General features: G+C 38.3%; 1 protein-coding gene across 1 annotated transcript in view; it reads left to right on the top strand.

Moving 5' to 3' along the window:
• Positions 1–18,596, top strand: part of LOC131495869 (ankyrin repeat domain-containing protein 26-like) — a 168,276-nt gene that overhangs the window by 141,640 nt on the left and 8,040 nt on the right. Inside the window, exons 20-21 of the mRNA XM_058701043.1 lie at positions 16,604–16,894; positions 17,434–17,651. Coding sequence (XP_058557026.1) covers positions 16,604–16,894; positions 17,434–17,651 — 509 coding nt within the window. The remainder of the gene's footprint in view (positions 1–16,603; positions 16,895–17,433; positions 17,652–18,596) is intronic.

The raw sequence follows: 18,596 nt of genomic DNA, 5'->3' as shown, positions 1-18,596 counted from the left end.
AATGCAATATTGGGGATATTATATCTCTATTTTGCACCTTATCCACAAAACACGAGAAAAATGGCACAATTGCCAAATCTTCCTCTTGATACAATTTAAAGAATTTCTGTAATCCCCTCATTTGTTCAGATATTATATGGTATTGTTTTACACTTATGTGTGAGAATAATTATCTTAAGATCTGCATTTTAGGCTAGAAGTGCAAAATGCCAGACAGGAAGAAACCATCAAACAACAAGCCGCCCAAATTCAAAACCTTCAGAGCAACTTGTTAAAGACAAGTTTGGTAAGTCGGTCTCTTAATGTCTGTCCTACTGAAAAGGAATCCGTATTTCACTAGGAGTAGTACATAAGAATGTTTTGGATCACATGGAAAGGCTCACTGATCCAAATATTTGGTTGATATTGTTGCTATTTGCTACTAGCGATGGAATTTTTCTATAGAGATGAAATTGATTGAACTCATAATGATGTTTATAGTGAGATTTTCATAAAAACATTGTGAGAGTCTAAAAAAGCAACATTTTATATATACCACAGTGAGCGTTTGGTTTAGTCCACCTTTTGGCTACTGTTAATAATGCTGCTGTGAACGTTGGCATACAAATGTGTGAGAGTCCCTGCTAATATTGTTCAGCGTGTTTCAAACTTCCGCACAATCTGAGTGATCATGTCATCTTGAATTCTGACTTTCTCTTGTAGTCTCAACCCTTCAGTGAGAGTTTGAGAACGGGTTATTTTAATGATGATTTGTTGTAATTTGTAATTACAAGTTTGCAATTTATTCTCTTCATCAAGAATGACTAGCAGGTCTTTATGCAAACGTCCTTCTCAAAGGAATGGACTTCTCTCTTTGTTGGATTTTGTAAAGGAAAAGAAATGCCAGTGAAAAAGGAGAAATGGCTGCTCTGTCAGGGTCTTACCTAGTAACATAGTGCTCCTACCATTGCAAGTTCAGAAGCTCATTTTCTTTTTCCACTCACTTGAGTTAATCAGCCTTTCAGAGATTTCACAATTCAATCTCAGAAAAGACTAATGTGCCACTCAGGATTCTCATTTATTGATATGTAGTGAAACCCCAACTGTTTTCCAAGAAGAACACTTAATGTCCTCGCACTCTCACCCTCCTTTGTAGGATTCTCATTGTAAATCCTAAGTGGGAGCAATGAGGTAGATACACTGACCAACTCGTTTCTGTCAGTCACAAAAGCTATATAATATACATGCAAGTTTCATTAGACAGCTATACCCGTCAGGGGAATTAGAACATTCTGTTGACTGGTCCTTTTTGTGGCTGAAGAGACATTGAAAATTATTTTCTTTTCTAGACATCTTATAAATGAGTCACATAGTAACAGGGAACTTTTCATGCGAGTAACATGACTCTCTGTTGACCAGTCTTCTATGAATGAGAGTCCTAGGCATTGTCCTGCTACTGTGTCCTGAAGAAATCATTAGGGTCTCAAAAACTAAAATTTGTAAGGATATCTGAAACTGACGAAGCTTATTAAAGAATAACGAGGGATTTTCTGTAGATTCCCATAGAAAAGAATTAAGGTTATGGCATGAAATTGTCTGCCACTTTAAGGTGTTCCCTGTGAAACAAAAACTTAGATAGCTTTCAGCCAACTCAGTCCATAGCTCTGACTTCTCTAGAAGGTCCTTATCATCTCCTGAATCCCCATACCAGGGGATACCTGGGTGAAGACATTTGATGCACACAATTTTGAGGTGAAGAATCTGGATTGGGAAGAAGAGGTAGCTCTAGCCAACTTAACCTTCCTAACAATATTGTCAAGTATGCGTCTGAAAGGAACTTCAGAAGACTTCCATATGTTGAAATCTCTATGTACTAAGAAATTACTCAAAAGGAAACAAAGACAAACAAGTGATCATCCCGCCCTTGTGATAAATGTCGTGTTATAAAGAAAAGCGAGACAAAGTATGCTGGTCAGCATCCTAAGGGTAAGGGTGCCCCCTAAGACTCAAAAAGAAAGACACACTCAAAGTAACACTGAAAAGACGTCAAATAAAATGTACACGATTAGCTGTCTACAAAGGTACTCCATGTCAAGTAATGATTTTTGAGTGTGCGGTTGAGGATGTTGTCTATGAGCATCTAGATGGAAGAGCAAAAAGTACACATGGCCTAGGTAAAGGGGCCAAAGCTGGAAATGTGAATTAGAGAATCTGGTTTTGAAGCCTTAAGAGCAATTCAAAACACAGATAGCAAGGGGCAAGGACTTAATGTCAGAGGTTGCCGTGCTTTAGAATTACGGTGACCACTCAGGTCATGATCCTAAACCCCACATCATGAGAGCAGTCATGAGACCGAGCCCCACATCAGGCTTCACCCTGAGCTTGGAGCCTGCCTACGATTTTCTCTGTCTCTACCTCTGCCTCTATTCCCCACTTGTGCGTGTTCTCTCTCTCTCTCTCTCTCTCTCTTCTAAAGTAAAAAAAAAAAACATTTAGTTACAGAAACAGGTGATGGTGGTCTACTAGATTGTCAGTAGTTAAAATTATATTTTCTTCCTTATTTTAGTTGCAAGAAGCAAAGGATCAACATGCAGAGGCCATAAGATATGCCGAGAAGACGTAAGATCATATGGAAAAGTATAATTTAATCCTCAAAGAAAATAGCTTGATTTTTATAAAGCAGATAAGGAATGTAGTATGATAAATGTATTAGTTATGCCAGTATATCCTTGTTAAACTGGATACTAATTCCAGCTTTGAGTTATTTGGAAATGCAGAATTGTGGCACATTTTATCTCAATTTTGCACCTTATCCACAAAAGACAACGAGAAAATGGCTCAATTGCCAAATCTTCCTCTTGATACAATTTTAAGAATTTCTGTAATCCCCTCATTTGTTCAGAAATTGTATGCTATATTTGTAAATTTATGTATGATAATAATTACCTTAAGATCTGCATTTTAGGCTAGAAGTGCAACATGCCAGGCCAGAAGCAACCATCAATCAGCAAGCGGCCCAAATTCACAATCTTCCGAGAAACTTATTAAGGACAAGTTTAGTAAGTCAGTCTCTTGATGTCTGTCCTACTGAAAAGGAATCCTTATTTCAATAGGTTTAGTACATAAGAATGTTTTGGATCATATGGAAAATCTCACTGATCAAAATATTAGGTTGATATTGTTCCTGCTGGCTACTAGCAATGGAATTTTTCTATAGAGATAAAGTTGATTGAACTCATAAAGTAATGATGTTTATAGTGAGATTTTCATAAAAACATTGTGAGAGTCTAAAAAAGCAACATTATATATATACTACAGTGAGCGTTTGGTTTAGTCCACCTTTTGGCTACTGTTAATAATGCTGCTGTGAACGTTGGCATACAAATGTGTGAGAGTCCCTGCTAATATTTTTCAGCGTGTTTCAAACTTCCGCACAATTTGAGTGATCATGTCATCTTGAATTCTGACTTTCTCTTGTAGTCTCAACCCTTCAGTGAGAGTTTGAGAACGGGTTATTTTAATGATGATTTGTTGTAATTTGTAATTACAAGTTTGCAATTTATTCTCTTCATCAAGAATGACTAGCAGGTCTTTATGCAAACGTCCTTCTCAAAGGAATGGACTTTTCTCTTTGTTGGATTTTGTAAAGGAAAAGAAATGGCAGTGAAAAAGGAGAAATGGCTGCTCTGTCAAGGTCTTACCTAGTAACATAGTGCTCCTACCATTGCAAGTTCAGAAGCTCATTTTCTTTTTCCACTCACTTGAGTTAATCAGCCTTTCAGAGATTTCACAATTCAATCTCAGAAAAGACTAATGTGCCACTCAGGATTCTCATTTATTGATATGTAGTGAAACCCCAACTGTTTTCCAAGAAGAACACTTAATGTCCTCGCACTCTCACCCTCCTTTGTAGGATTCTCATTGTAAATCCTAAGTGGGAGCAATGAGGTAGATACACTGACCAACTCGTTTCTGTCAGTCACAAAAGCTATATAATATACATGCAAGTTTCATTAGACAGCTATACCCGTCAGGGGAATTAGAACATTCTGTTGACTGGTCCTTTTTGTGGCTGAAGAGACATTGAAAATTATTTTCTTTTCAGATGTCTTATAAATGAGTCACATAGTAACAGGGAACTTTTCATGCGAGTAACATGACTCTCTGTTGATCAGTCTTCTATGAATGAGAGTGCTAGGCGTTGTCCTGCTACTGTGTCCTAAAGAAATCTTTAAGGTCTCAAAAACTAAAATTTGTAAGGATATCCAAAACTGATGAAGCTTATTAAACAATAACGAGGGATTTTCTGTGTATCCCTATAGAAAGGAATTAAGGTTATGGCATGAAATTATCTGCCATTTTAAGGTCTTCCCTGTGAAACAAAAACTTAGATAGCTTTCAGACAACTCAGTCCATAGCTCTGACTTCTCTAGAAGGTCCTTATCTCCTAAATCCCCAACCAGAGGCTTCCTGGGTTGAGAAAAGTTTTGGTGGGGTGGGGGGTGTTACTCTTTTTGTTGTATCTTTAGTTTTATTTTTTTTTTAATTTGCATCCCAATTAGTTAGCATTTAGTGAAGCAATGATTTCAGGAGTAGATTCCTTAATGCCCCTTGCCCATTTAGCACATCCCCTCTCCCACAACCCCTCCAGCAACCCTCAGTTTTTTCTCCATATTTATGAGTCTCCTGTGTTTGTCCTCCTCCCTGTTTTTGTATTATTTTTGTTTCCCTTTCCTTTTGTTCATCTGTTTTGTCTCTTAAAGTCCTCATACGAGTGCAGTCATATGATTTTTGTCTTTCTCCGACTAATTTCACTTAGCATAATACGCTACAGTTCCATCCACGTAGTTGCAAATGGCAAGATTCCTTTTTTTTTTTTTTTTGATTGCTGAGTAATACTTCATGGAATATATATATATATATATATATATATATATATCACATCTTCTTTTTTTATTTTTTTAACGTTTTACTCATTTTTGAGACAGGGGAGACAGAGCGTGAACAGGGGAGGGTCAGAGAGAGGGAGACACAGAATCTGAAACAGGCTCAAGGCTCCCAGCTGTCAGCACAGAGCTCGATGCGGGGCTCGAACCCTCGAACCGTGAGATCATGACCTGAGCCCAAGTCAGAAGCTTAACTGACTGAGCCACCCAGGAACCCCAAACATCTCCCTTTTAACGTGATTATTGTTCATTTCTGTATCGTCTTTAAAGAACTAATCCATTCTGTTGCCCGTTTTTATATTGGATTGTCTTTTCATTATTGGAAGAGTTATTTAAATGTCCTACATGCAAATCCCTTAGCAGATATGGGATTTTCAGGTATTTTCTCCTATTTAGTCACTTGCCTTTTCACTTTCTTGATGGTGATATTTGAAGCATAGTTTTTAATTTTGATGAAGTAAACTTAATCTGCTTTTGTCTTTTGGTGTCATGTGTAAGAAATCATTGTCAAATCCAGTCACAAACATATACACATAAGCTTTTTTCTAAGAGTTTTATCATTTTAGCTCTTAGATTTTAAGTTAATTTTGTATATATGCTATGAGGTAGAGGTCTCATTTTATTGCTTTGCATGTGGATATCCATTTGTCCCAGTACCGTTTGTTACAAAGACTAGTTTTATTCCATTTAATTTTCTGTCACCCTTGTGGAAAATCAGTTCACTATAATGTGAGAGTTTATGTTTAGATTCTCAATGTTAATACATTGATCTATATGTCTGTCCTTATGCCAGTACCATAACAAATTTTATGAAAACTTTTTCTGTGTTATCTTGCAAATTACCAGTCACTTATGTAATAATAAAAAGTCAATGTAGTAGAACTGAACTTTGCTCCTATAGAGATTTTTGTTTCTTGAAGGACCCTTTCGCCAGCCTTTGCCTTGCTGACCCCATGACTCGATGTGAAGTCAGGCTCAAAAAGATAAAATGCTCTTTCTTTAGTGTGTTCAGACTTCTATTTATTTATTTATTTATTTATTTATTTTTTATTTATATTTATATATTTTTTAGAGCGGGCACAAGCAGGACGAGGGGGTGTGTAGGGAAAGAAAGAGAGAGAGAGAGAGGGAGAGAGACAGAGAGAGAGAGAGAGAGAGAGAGAGAGACGAGAGAATTTTTAGCAGGCTTCACACTTAGTGTGGAGGCTGACAGGGGTCTTGATCCCATGACCCTGGGATCATGACCTGAGAGGTTGAGGCTCAACTGACTGAGCCACCCAGGTTCCCCGCCTGTGCAAACTTTTAGTGTCTCAGTCAGTGCTGCCCACTTTCATTTCCATCAAATCTTGGCCATAGGATCTCTTGACTCAGTCTACCGTTTACTTCATTATACTTTATTATCTCATTATAATGCATAGACTCATCCATAGTTTTCACCATCTAGGAAGGAAAAGATTAACTCTAGGCTATTCCTCTTTCCTGTTAAGCAATCTTGCTAACCCAGCATCTTGCAATTCACAATGAGATCCTCTTCTGACCTGGTTCTTGTGTGTAACACTGGTGTTAATCCTGTTCTTGGCACAGATCCTACATTCTTGGAAAACACAGTAGCCTGTTTCCCCTTCTTTCAATTGAATAGAAAGATATGCTTAGCTATATGTTTTAGCTCAGCGTATAATTAATGGAATAAACATTATATCATTCAAATAATACAGCTGTACAAATTGCGGTAGTATTAAGTTGATTTATCAGAGACAAATACTAGATTGGTAGTTTGAATGACAACAAACTTTTGAAGCCATCTTGTATGATATGGAGAAGCATTGTGGGACAACACAAAGATGGAGTGATCTTACCTCCCCACACAAAGAAGGTTGGAGTAAGGTAAAGGAGAATGTGGAGTTAATTTAAGTAGTGCTAAAGGACAGTACATTTGTTTTGCTACTGAAAAGATGAAAAATGATTCCATGACATTCTCTTTATTTCCTCACTGAGGAAAGGAGAATGAAGATTGAGTATTCAATGGATTAAAAAATACTCAAAGCTGCCTATTTCCTTTAATTGAAATCAGACCAAAGGCCCAATTTTGGTTATCAAATTGACTCTTTCTAGTTTTTCAACTATTGTGCTTCAAATCGTATGTCTCTGTGCTTCTACCTTAACTTGAGGGGACATTCTAAAGAGGCATTCCTGCATACTTGTAAGAATTGTTGGAGTTGAAGGGAATCTTAGAAAAAGATCTTAGAGACAGGAAGAAGGCAGAGGAGTAGGAGGACTCTAGGCTTGCCTCATCCCACGAATACAACTAGATAACAATCAGCTCACCCTAAATACCCCAGAAATCGACCTGAAGACTGACAGAACAAACTCCACAACAAAAGGGAGAGAAGAGGCCACATCAAAGAAGGTCCTTGATGCAGAAATGTCATCTAGAAGAGAAACAGATCCTGGCTGCTGCAGAGGGGAGGGAGTCGAGGTTGTGGGTAAGGGTGAGAGAGAGAAACGAACAGGGGAATGCACAAAGAGAACATTTCCCCATAGCCACTGGCTTCGAAAATGAGGGGCTGCATTTCGTGAGTTCTTGCAATCAGTAGTGCATAAAGTCTGGAGTTTTAAAGGGCATCCGGTTTAGCTGGTTTAGTGCCCTGAGGTACTGCACTGCTCTTGGGCAGAGGGCAGGCAAACAACGTGGGAGCATATAGCATGGGTACGGTGGTCTGAAGAGTGCCTGGGGCACACAGTGGGGAGATTATTTGCTCTTCTCAGAGCACGTCCCTCAGAGGCAAAGTTCAGAGAGACCTGTCTGTAGGAACAAAGCCGCTGGCTGGCACCATCTCCTTCTCCTGCCCCTCACCACAAACATAAAGCCACCTGTAAGAAGCAGTGCATTGCTAACACAGGTTACCTAACTTGCTTACACCAAACGCCACCCCCTTGCACTCTGGTGGAACTACCTTTCTCAATCACTCTTGCTTGAGTCCCAGCACAGCAGACCCCTCCCCCAGAAGACCAGGACAAATGCCTGCCCACACCACATCTCCCAACCAGAGAGTTTCCCTTGGCCTCAGTTCCAGGAGAGGTGGTGACAGGTCTCATTTCATAAGCAGACCAGAGCACACCTAGTTAAAACCCGCTTCATTCAGGCCAGGGATGAAACACTCACAAGACCAGGCAAGGAGAGCCTCTGCAGACGACTGGCTTGAAGGATAGCATAGCCAGAACACAACAGCAGAACGCATGCAGCACACACTGGTGACACTCCCTGAAGTGCTAGACCCTGGGCATTACATGACATCTTTTTCCTAAGTCCATTACTTTCGGGAGCAGGTGACATAACTGGCTTCTCTAACACACAGAAGCTGGCAGATACTTAGACAAAATGAAAAGACAGAGGCATTTATCCCAAATGAAAGGACAGGATAAGGCCATGGCCAGAGACCTAAATGGGACAGATGTAAATAACACACCTAATGGAGAATTTAAAACCATGATCATAAGGATGTTCACTGGACTTGAGGAAAGAATGGAAGACATCCAAGAGACCCTTACCACAGACATAAAATATGAGTTGAAGAATCAGAGATGAACAGGGAAGTAAAAATGAACAGCAACCTGGAAGAAGCAGAGGAACAAATTAATGACCTAGAAGACAAAGTAATGGAACGTAGTGAAGCTGAAGAAACAAAGACGAATTATCCAATGCAAGAATAGACTTAAGGCACTCGGTGACTCCGTCAAATGTAAAAACATTCATATGACAGGAGTCCCAGAAGAAGAAGACAGAGAGAAGGGGACAGATAATTGATTTGAGGACACAATAACTGAAAAAATCCATAATGTGGAGAAGAAAACAGACATCCAGATCCAGGAGGCACAAAGAACTTCCATCAAAGTCAATACCCAAGACATGTAATTAAATTTGCAAAATATACTGCTATCTTTTTTTTTTTAGTGTTTTCTTTTTTGTTTTTTTTTTTTTATTTCCATGACAGAACGCAGACACAAGCAGGGGAGGGGCAGAGAGAGAGAGACAGAGAGAGAGAGAATCCCAAGCACTCTCTGTGCTGTCAGTGCAGAGCCCACTGGAGGGCTTAAACCCACGAACTGCGAGGTCACGACTTAAGCTAAGATCAAGTCATGCTTCACCGACTGAGCCACGCAGGCGCCCCACTGCTACAAATCTTAAAAGCAGCAAAACAAGTCATTCACTTCCAAGGGAAAACCCACACGGCTAGCGGGAGATTTTTCAACAGAAACTTTGCAAGGCAGAAGGAAATGGCATGATATATTCAAAGTGCTGAATGAGAAGAATCTGCAGCCAAATATACTCTATCCAGTAAGATATCATTCATAATAGAAGGAGAGATAAAGAATTTCTCAGACAAACAAAAATGGAAGGAGTTTGTGACCACTAAATCAGCCTGTAAGAAATATTATCGGGGACTCTGAGTGGAAAGGAGAGATCAAAAGTGACAGTATAAAGGCAGGAAATGTAAAAGCAGTAAAAAATGTATATTTCTGTAAAAAAAATCGTCAAGGAATGCCCCAAAAAAGGATATACAATATAATAGCTTATCAAAACATGGGGAGGAGAAAAAAAATGAGCTCTAACTTAAGTGACCATCAACTTAATATAGACTGCTACACGCAGAAGAGGTGATATACAAATTAGTGCTTATCATATACCAAAACCCACTAATAACCATGCAAAGAATAAAGAGAAAGAAATCCAAATATATCATTAAAGCAAAGTAGAAAGACATCAAAGAGGGAAAAACAATAAAGGATTTGAGAAACTCTCCAGAAACAACCACAAAACAAGTAGTAAAATGACAACAAATACATACCTGTCAATAATTATTTTGTATATTAATGGAATAAACACTCCAAACAAAAGACCTAGGGTGACAGGATGGATTAACAAACAAGACCCATCTCTATGCTGCCTATAAAAACCTCATTTTAGACATAAAGTCACCTGCACATTGAAAGTGAGGGGGTGCTTGCACTGTTGGTGGTAATGCAAACTGGTGCAGCCGCTCTGGAAAACAGTGCGTAGGTTCCTCAAAACAATTGAAAATCGAACTACCCTACGACCCCTCAATAACAATACTGGGAATTTATGCAAAGGATACAGGAGTGCTGATTCGTAGGGGCACATGTACTCCAGTGTCTATAGCAGTGCTTTCAACAATAGCCAAATTGTGCAAAGAGCCTAAATGCCCATCAACTGATGAATGGATACAGAGATGTGGTTTATATATACACTGAAATACTACCTGGCAAGGAGAAAGAGTGAAATCGTGCTATCTCTTGCAATGTGGATGGAACTAGAAGGTTTTATGCTACGTGAAATAAGTCACAGAAAGACAGATATCATATGTTTTTGCTCCTATGTGGAACTTGAGAAACGTAACAGAAGACCGTGGGGGAAGGGAAGGGGAAAAATAGTTACAAACAGAGAAGGAGATGGGCAAAATAGGAGACTCTCAAATGCAGAGAACAAATAGAGGGTTGATGGGGGGCGGTGGCTAAGAAGGGAAAGTGGGTGGTGGGCATTGAGAAGGGCACTTGTTGGGATGAGCCCTGGGTGTTGTCTATAAGTGATGAACCACGGGAATCTATTCCCAAAACCAAGAGCACACTATACACACTGTATGTTAGCCAAGTTGACAATAAATTCTATTAAAAAAAAATGAAAGCGAGGGGATGGAGAAAAATTTATCACGTTAAAAGAAAAAATAGCGATACTTTTGTTAGACAAAAGAGTCCTTAAAACAAAGACTGTGGGGCACCTGGGTGTCTCAGTCATTTGAGCGACCGACTAGGTCTTGCCTCAGGTCATGATCTTCTGGCTGGTGGCTTTGAGCCCCATGTTGGGCTCCAGGCTGACAGCATGGAGGCTGCTTGAAATTTTCTCTCCCCCTTTCTATGTCCCTCCCCAACTCTGTCTCTCTCAAAATAAATAAAACAAAAACAAAGACTGTAGCAAGAGCCAAAGAATGCTACTGTATCATAATAAAGGGTACAATCCAATAGGAAGATCTAACAATTGTAAATATTTATGCACCCACCATGAGAGCACTCAAGTACATAAAACAATAACCAACATAAAGGAACTAATTGATAATAAGACAGTAATAGGGTACTTTAACACCCCATTTACATCAACAGATCTTAACAAAAAAATCACCAAAAAATACATCTTAACAGAAAATCACCAAAGAAACAATGGCTTTGAGCCATACAGAGAAAGACAGATATCATATGTGTTCACTCTTATGTGGATCCTGAGAAAATTAACAGGAATCCATTGGGGAGGGGAAGGAAAAAAAAAAAGAGGTTAGAGTGGAAGAGAGCCAAAGCATAAGACACGCTTTAAAACTGAGAACAAAATGAGGGCTGATGGGGGGTGGGAAGGAGTGGAGGATGGGTGATGGGTATTGAGGAGGGCACCTGTTGAGATGAGCACTGGGTGTTCTATGGAAACCAATTTGACAATAAATTTAATATATTTAATTAAAAAAAAGAAAAAGAAACAATGGCTTTGAATGACAGAGCGGACCAGATTGGATTTAAGAGATTTTTTTTCAGAACATTCCATCTTAAAACAGAATACACCTTGTTTTCCACTGTACATGGACTATTCTCAAGAATTGATCAAAAAAAAAAATACATGCAGGTTAAATAACGTGCTACTACACTGGAATGGGTTAAGCAAGAGATACAAGAAGAAACTTAAAAAAATACATGTATACAAATGGAAATGAAAAAACAAAACAAAACAAAACAATGGTTTGAAACCTTTGATATGCTGCAAAAGTGGTCCTAAGAGGGAAGTACATAGCAATATAAGCCTACTTCAAGAAGCAAGAAAAATTTCAAACAACCTAACCTTACACCTAAAGGAGCTAGAAAAAGAACAACAAATGAAGCCTGAAGCCAGCATAAGAAAGCAAGTAATAATGATCAGAGCAGGGGGCCCTTGGGTGGCTTAACTGGTTAAGTGTCTGACTCTCGATTTTGGCTCAGGTCATGATCTCACAGTTGTGAGATCGAGCCTCATGTTGGGCTCTCTGCTGGCAGCATGGAACCTGTCTGGGTTTCTCTTTTTCCCTCTCTCTCTCTCTCTCTCTGCCCATCCCCCACTCATGTGTGGTCTCTCTCAAAATAAAATTTAAAAAAAGAGATTAAAGCAGAAATGAATGATAGAGAAACAAAAAACAGATAATACTAAAACAGATCAATGAAACCTAGAGCTGGTTCTTTGTAAAAATTAATAAAACTGATAAGGTGTTAGCCAGAGTAATCAACAAGAAAATAGAAAAGACCAAAATAAATAAAACCACAAATGTGAGAGTAGAAATAAGAACCAACACCACAGAAATACAAACATTTATGAGAGAATATTGTGAAAAAATGTATGCCAACAAGTTGGACAACTTAGAAGAACTGAATAAATTCCTGGAAATATATAACTTACCAAAGTAAAACAAGAAGAAATAGAAAATTTGAAAAAAAAAATCAATAACCAGCAAGGAAACTGAATCAGGAATAAAAAAACTCTCAACAAACACAAGTCTAGGACCAGATGCCTTCAGACGTAAATTTTAACATGTAAAGAAGAGCTAATACAAAAAAAAAAAAAAAAAAAAAAAAGTTTAACCTGTCCTTTTCAAATTGTTCCAGAAAAACATAAAAGGAAGGGAAACTTCCAAATTTATTCTATGCCAGCAAAACCAGATAAAGACACCACAGAGAGAATTACAGGCCAGCATCTCTGATGAACATGCAAAAATCTTCAACAAAATAAGCAAACTGAACTTTTAAACACTACATTAAACTGAACATTTAAACACTACATTAAAAAATCATTCAGCGAGGGCAGAGGCAGCTGGGTGGCTTAGTGAGGCAAGCATCCAACTTCAGCTCAGGTTATGATCTCATGGTCCGTCGGTTTGAGCCCAGTGTCAGGCTCTGTTGACAGCTTGGACCCTGGAGCCTATTTCAGATTCTGTGTTTCCCTCTCTCTCTGTCCCTCCCCTGCTTGTGCTCCTTCTCCAAAATAAATAAACATTAAAAAAATCATTCAATCATTCACTATAACCAAATGGGATTTATCCTTGGTTTCCAGGGGTGGTTCAATATTTGCAAATCAATGAATGTGATATATCATATTAATTTTCAAAAAAGCATAAAGTCATATCATTGCAATAGATGCAGAAAAATAATTTGACAAACTATAACATCCATTTATGTTACAAACTTCAACAAAGTAGGCTTAGAGGAACCATACCTCAACATAATAAAGGCCATATATGGAAAATGAGCAGCTAATATGATCCTAGCTGGGGAAAAACTGAGAGAAAAACTTCTTAGATCTTGCTTCTAGTTATCTGCTTCTTCTCATTAGCACCATTGGTTGTTAGTAAATTAATCTTAACATTTATTACATCCTACTTTAATGGAGACCAATTTCTCCTATACAAGTTTATGTGTCTTATCTCTTTTTTTTTTTATCCACATTTCAATTTATCATTTTTGTTTTTTTTCTTAACAAACTGCCCAAAGGTTAGATTTCTTTTGTTCACAAATCTGTTAGGAAAAGTGTGGCCAGGACAGCTAGTCTCTGCCCCGCTCAGCTTCAGGTGGGGCAACTGAAAGGTTTGGGGCTGGATCCACTTGAAGATTTGTTCACTAACGTCTGGTGGTTGATGCTGGCTGTTGCCTGGGACTTCAGTTCAGGAGGCAACATAAACACTTAAACTGACACACCTAGACCCTCTTTGTGGCCTAGGATTCCTCACTAAATGGGGAGCTAGATTCCAAGTAAGCAGCCTGAGATACAGAGCAAGGCAGAATCGCCTTTTGTCACCTAGGCTTGGAATACACACAGGATCATAGTCACATATTCTGTTCATTAGGAGCAAGTCACTAAGGTTGTTCCATGGTCTTTTTTTTAGTGGAATTAATATTTAAAACCTATGGACACCTTGAAAAAGCAGTATAATTTACCCACTGACCACAAATGTTTGTATTCCTCCCACCTGAAAAATACATTCACTCCCCTCCCCCTCCAATACCTCCTGCAAGTCTCAGTTATCATGGCCTCAGGTTCAGGGCTTGAGTCCGAGATCTTACCATCTTAATCAGGTGCAGTGGGGATAAGCTGCCTGGGTTATGGTATCTAAAATATAGCCCCTTGAGTGCAAGTGTTCTCAATATGAGGACTTGAGAATGAAAGCGACAGTTATTTACCACTCACAAATGCAACATTCTAGTCAACTGCTGAAGACTCACCCATTCAGAAAAAGAAGATGGGAAGCACCCTAGTCCATAAGAGTTTGGAAATATAGCCTGATGCCTGCTGTCAGTTCTTATGTTAGGACTTAATCCTAACCACGGGAATACTTTCTCCTGTCTCTTCCCTTTCTTTACTCCTTGAGCTCTTGGTTCCTTCCTTTTCATAAGGTGTATTTGTAGCCGTTTTTTTATCCTGCTTCCTCCCTGTGGGACTTCTAAGACCCAAAGGCCTCTTTTCATTTTGCACTATTTGGTCTCTTTTAGTCCAAGGTAGCAAATAGTATGTTTGCTACCATAAATCTCTTACCTTTTTTTAGTTTTCTGTAAATATTACTGGATTTCATGCCGTGTTTTAGCAAAGCGACCCTCCCAAGTCCTTTTGAGATAAGCTTTTTGCTTCAGGTTTCCTGTGAAGCTCTTTTAGGACAATGCCTTTAAAATTCGTCTACTCCTGGGGCTCCTGGCTGGCTCAGTTGGTAGAGCATGTGACACTTGATCTCTGGGTGCTGAGTTTAAGCCCCATGTTGGGTGTGGAACCCACTTTTAAAAACATCTTATACTCTTAAGATCCTTAAAGAAATTGGAGGCATACCTTAGATCTTTCTGTTTTCCTGGTAGCACCCTGGATTTTCTCTTAACCCAAAAGCCATTTCTTTATTTTAGCATTATTTGACAGTTCAACATGTAGAGAGGCTGTAAATGAGAAACAGATACTTGAACCCAGTCAGTCCTGGTTCCTTTCAGTTGCATAGTCTTTCTTTAGTTTCTCTTTCCTATCCGTTTTACTTTCAGGTATTTTGTAGCATGACTTCCCTTTCCTCCAGTGTCATTTTCTTCACTTGCTTAGAAACCCTTGCTGTCAGCCTCTTCACAGGCCATCAGGTTTCCACTAAGAGTCTTGTGGAGGCCCTTTTTGGGTCTCATTCTTATGCTTTTCTACATCTTTCCAGGTTCAGCCTACCTCCTGGTTCAAAGGAAGTTTAGTTTTAGGTTTTTTTGAATAGCAGCACACCATTTTAATGTCAGTATCTGTGGTAGCAATTTACTGCCGCATAATAAGCCACCTCAAAACCTAGTAGTTCAAAACAGCATTTCTCTTGTTCACCAATCTTATTTTAGGCAAAGCAGAGTAGGGCAACTCATTTCTTCTTCATTTGGCATCAGCTGGCATAACTGGAAGCTGGAGACTAGAATCATCTAAAGGCTTGTTCACGCACGTGTTTGGCTGTTGAGGCTGGCCTTTGGCTAGGACGTTGGCTAGTCTCAGCTGGAGTATCTACACGAAGACTCACTAGGTAGCCTGGGATTCCTCACAACGTGGTGGCTGGGTTCTAAGGGTGAGCTTCCCTAGAGAAAGAAAGTCAGATGGAAGCTGTATCACATTTTCTAAGCGGGCCTTTAAAATCACAGCAGTTCTGCATATTCTGTTCACTAGAAACCAGTTACTGAAGCCAGCATATATTTAAGGGGAGTGATTTTCACAGAAGTATCAACGAATTTATAAAACCACCACATCCACTCACCTTGTCTTACCAGTCATATAGAATGGAGGGAAGTCCTTCCCAACTCAGCATCACTGAAACTCCAGCCAGTTTTGTTGTTGTTGTTTTTGTTTAGTATGATCTCTTATTTTCTAGAAAGTAACAAAGGATTACAAGATAACAGTATAGAATTATTTTTTTTTGCCTCAAAAACATATGTGGATCATCCAATTAAAGTTTTATACTGGGAGATGTGATTTCTTAACACATCCTGGAGAATCATTTCTCCTGGGAATGCACTTCAAATTAGCATAAAACATTTGCAGTTCAGAAACAGGTCGTGGCATTAGAATCATTACTTCTAGATTCATGAATTAGAGTCTTATTTCCAGAGTCTTATCTTGGGACGTACTTTTTGACTTGGGCATACATAAGTCAATATTATATTGCTAAAAATTCTTTTAAAATTATAGAGTGCTAAGATGGGGGAAGGGCTAAGAGAATTTCTCCTAAGAGGGGACTTATTTTATGAAAGAAAGATATGAAAAAATCATAGAAAAATAAAAGTATAGAATCAAGTGCAAATGTTGTGTACAAAAGAGAATGATAGCAAAGATCTATTTCAGTAACACCTGATGGCTTTAACTTGGCCCTTGATTTTCTGAGTTGTTTAAGGTTCCACATTCTAAGACAAGTAACATTTCATTGCAAATGAGTTTATTTAAAAATTTGAGTGCCTGGCTGGCTCAGTTACTCTTGATCTTGAGATTGTGAGTTCAAGCCTCACACTGGGCGTAGAGATTACTTAAAATCTGAAAAAAAAATTTTTTTCATAGTAGTTTTGTGTTAGACTCTTTTCACTCCCCTCAAAACTATAGTGTTTTATTCATGCAGGCTGATGTCCTTACAACAGAACTGGAAACTACATCTTCAAAATGTCTACACATGGATGCAAAAAATCAAGTTCTTCAACAAGAGTTATTATCAATGAAAGCTTTCGAAGAAGAACGTGAAAAACTAGAGAGCAACAACAAGAAGTTACAGCAAGAAGTAGTAAAATTGAAACAATTTATGGAAATGAATATGGTAGAACGCGGTCAAGTGGAACAGTATAAACGGGAGATTGAAGAAAGAGCACGACTGGACATAGAAGAAAAATTACACGAAGTCAACCTGTTTTTACAGGTTAATTAATTGATCTGTAATGTGCTGTAATTCATTTCACTGCAAATTACATTTTGGATAGATGTATTGTAGGGGTTTCCTCTACTTGCTTTATGGTAATTTGTAGATTTCTGGAGGCATTTGTTCCTCCCTTTAAAGATTTCAGTTTTCATCATTATTCCTACAAAATCGAGAGGATAAGAAAAAATGATGATTTAAACAACTAGTCTCACTATTAAGAGGAAAAGAAAAATTATGATTTAAAAATTGCACTGTACTTGGATTATTCTTAAGTTTATTGTTGACTTTTAAAATTTTCTCATTGATTCTATTATTTGAATTATCAGATTGTGTGAATACTAATACAGGAATGATTGAACTTTAATTTTATAAATCCTATTTAATTCAGTTGACATTAATGATAAATATTTTACACTTGAGCTTTTTTGCATTTAAAATTTCTCTCTGAAACATTGACTCCGAACTAAAGGAAACAGGTATAATTAATTATTCAGATTATACCTATTTTGAAACTATCCTGTAAATTTTTTTTTCATTAGGCACAAGCAGCAGCTCGAGAAAATTTGGACCAGGTAAGAGAAAATGCTCATGCTTCAACGAGAAGTCAAATGGAACTTAGAATTAAAGATCTGGAATCTCAGCTCTCTACAATGAAGATGTCTCAAGAAGATTCGACTAAAACAGAGTTGGAAACCTACAGGCAACTCTACCTAGAAGAATTAAAAGTTAGAAAGTCCTTGAGAAATAAGCTGAACAGGTAAGTCAAAACAGAATCATAGACAAGAAATTTAGCTTATTAATTTGCCTCTAAAGCATAATTTCTGTGGAGCCAAGATCATGAGATGAGTAGGAAGTGAAAGCCAACTAGATCGTGTCATTTTGGAAAATGAGGTTTCTAAGTGAACTTACCTTTGAAATGTTAGTCCAGGACAGTTTGCATCCCTCCTCTTTTTTTCGGGTTTACAGGACCTCTTCCCCCACCCCCACCCCCGCACTCCCCGCCTTGTATATTTTCCATTGATCGGATCTGCTAGTCTTTAAGTGGATTGTTCGAAGCTTTCTCATTTAGAAGTATATTATTATAAAATTGCTTGTCCGAATTACCCTAAATAGAAATGTCGATGAGTTTCTTTTTGGAAGATTACATCTTTAACCTAAAAGGTCAAGTACTACTACTACTCATCCTGGCAGCTTGGTACATTTATTCTCTTGATTGTGATCTTTGGTATGATTACTAGAGTGGGCCTTGAGGCAAACCATCCTTTATGCTTTTTATACTTTACATAAAGGCATCCAGGTGAAATACAGAAAGACTCACACAGGCCTGAAGGGTAGTATAATTCCCAAAATGGCTAAAAAGAGCACCATGGTGGGAGGGAGGCATGTGGAAGACGGAAGACAGAAAGGGCAGATTCTGCCTCCAGTGCCTTGGTAACTGTTATAAGCTAATTGCCTCTGTAGCTGTTTTAGTTCTTTCTGATCACACGTCTGTCATCTACTATCTCCCCTAGAGATTGTTGGTCTCAATGATTCCTCAGTGTCAAATGCTCAGTTTCTTTGAGATAATAAGTGAAATGTACAAGAGTGGTGAAAGCAAACGCTTGAAAATGTCTTTGAGGGATGGTTTAGTTTTATATCTGTAAACAGGTTTACTAAATATAAGTATGTATATATAATGGCATCCTGAAGGATCCTGTCAGTA

This window comes from Neofelis nebulosa, chromosome 15 (assembly GCF_028018385.1).
Source record: "Neofelis nebulosa isolate mNeoNeb1 chromosome 15, mNeoNeb1.pri, whole genome shotgun sequence".
NCBI classification, from domain to species: domain Eukaryota; kingdom Metazoa; phylum Chordata; class Mammalia; order Carnivora; family Felidae; genus Neofelis; species Neofelis nebulosa.
The sequence above is the reverse complement of the archived record's forward strand: the minus strand, read 5'-3'. Positions and strand labels throughout refer to the sequence as shown.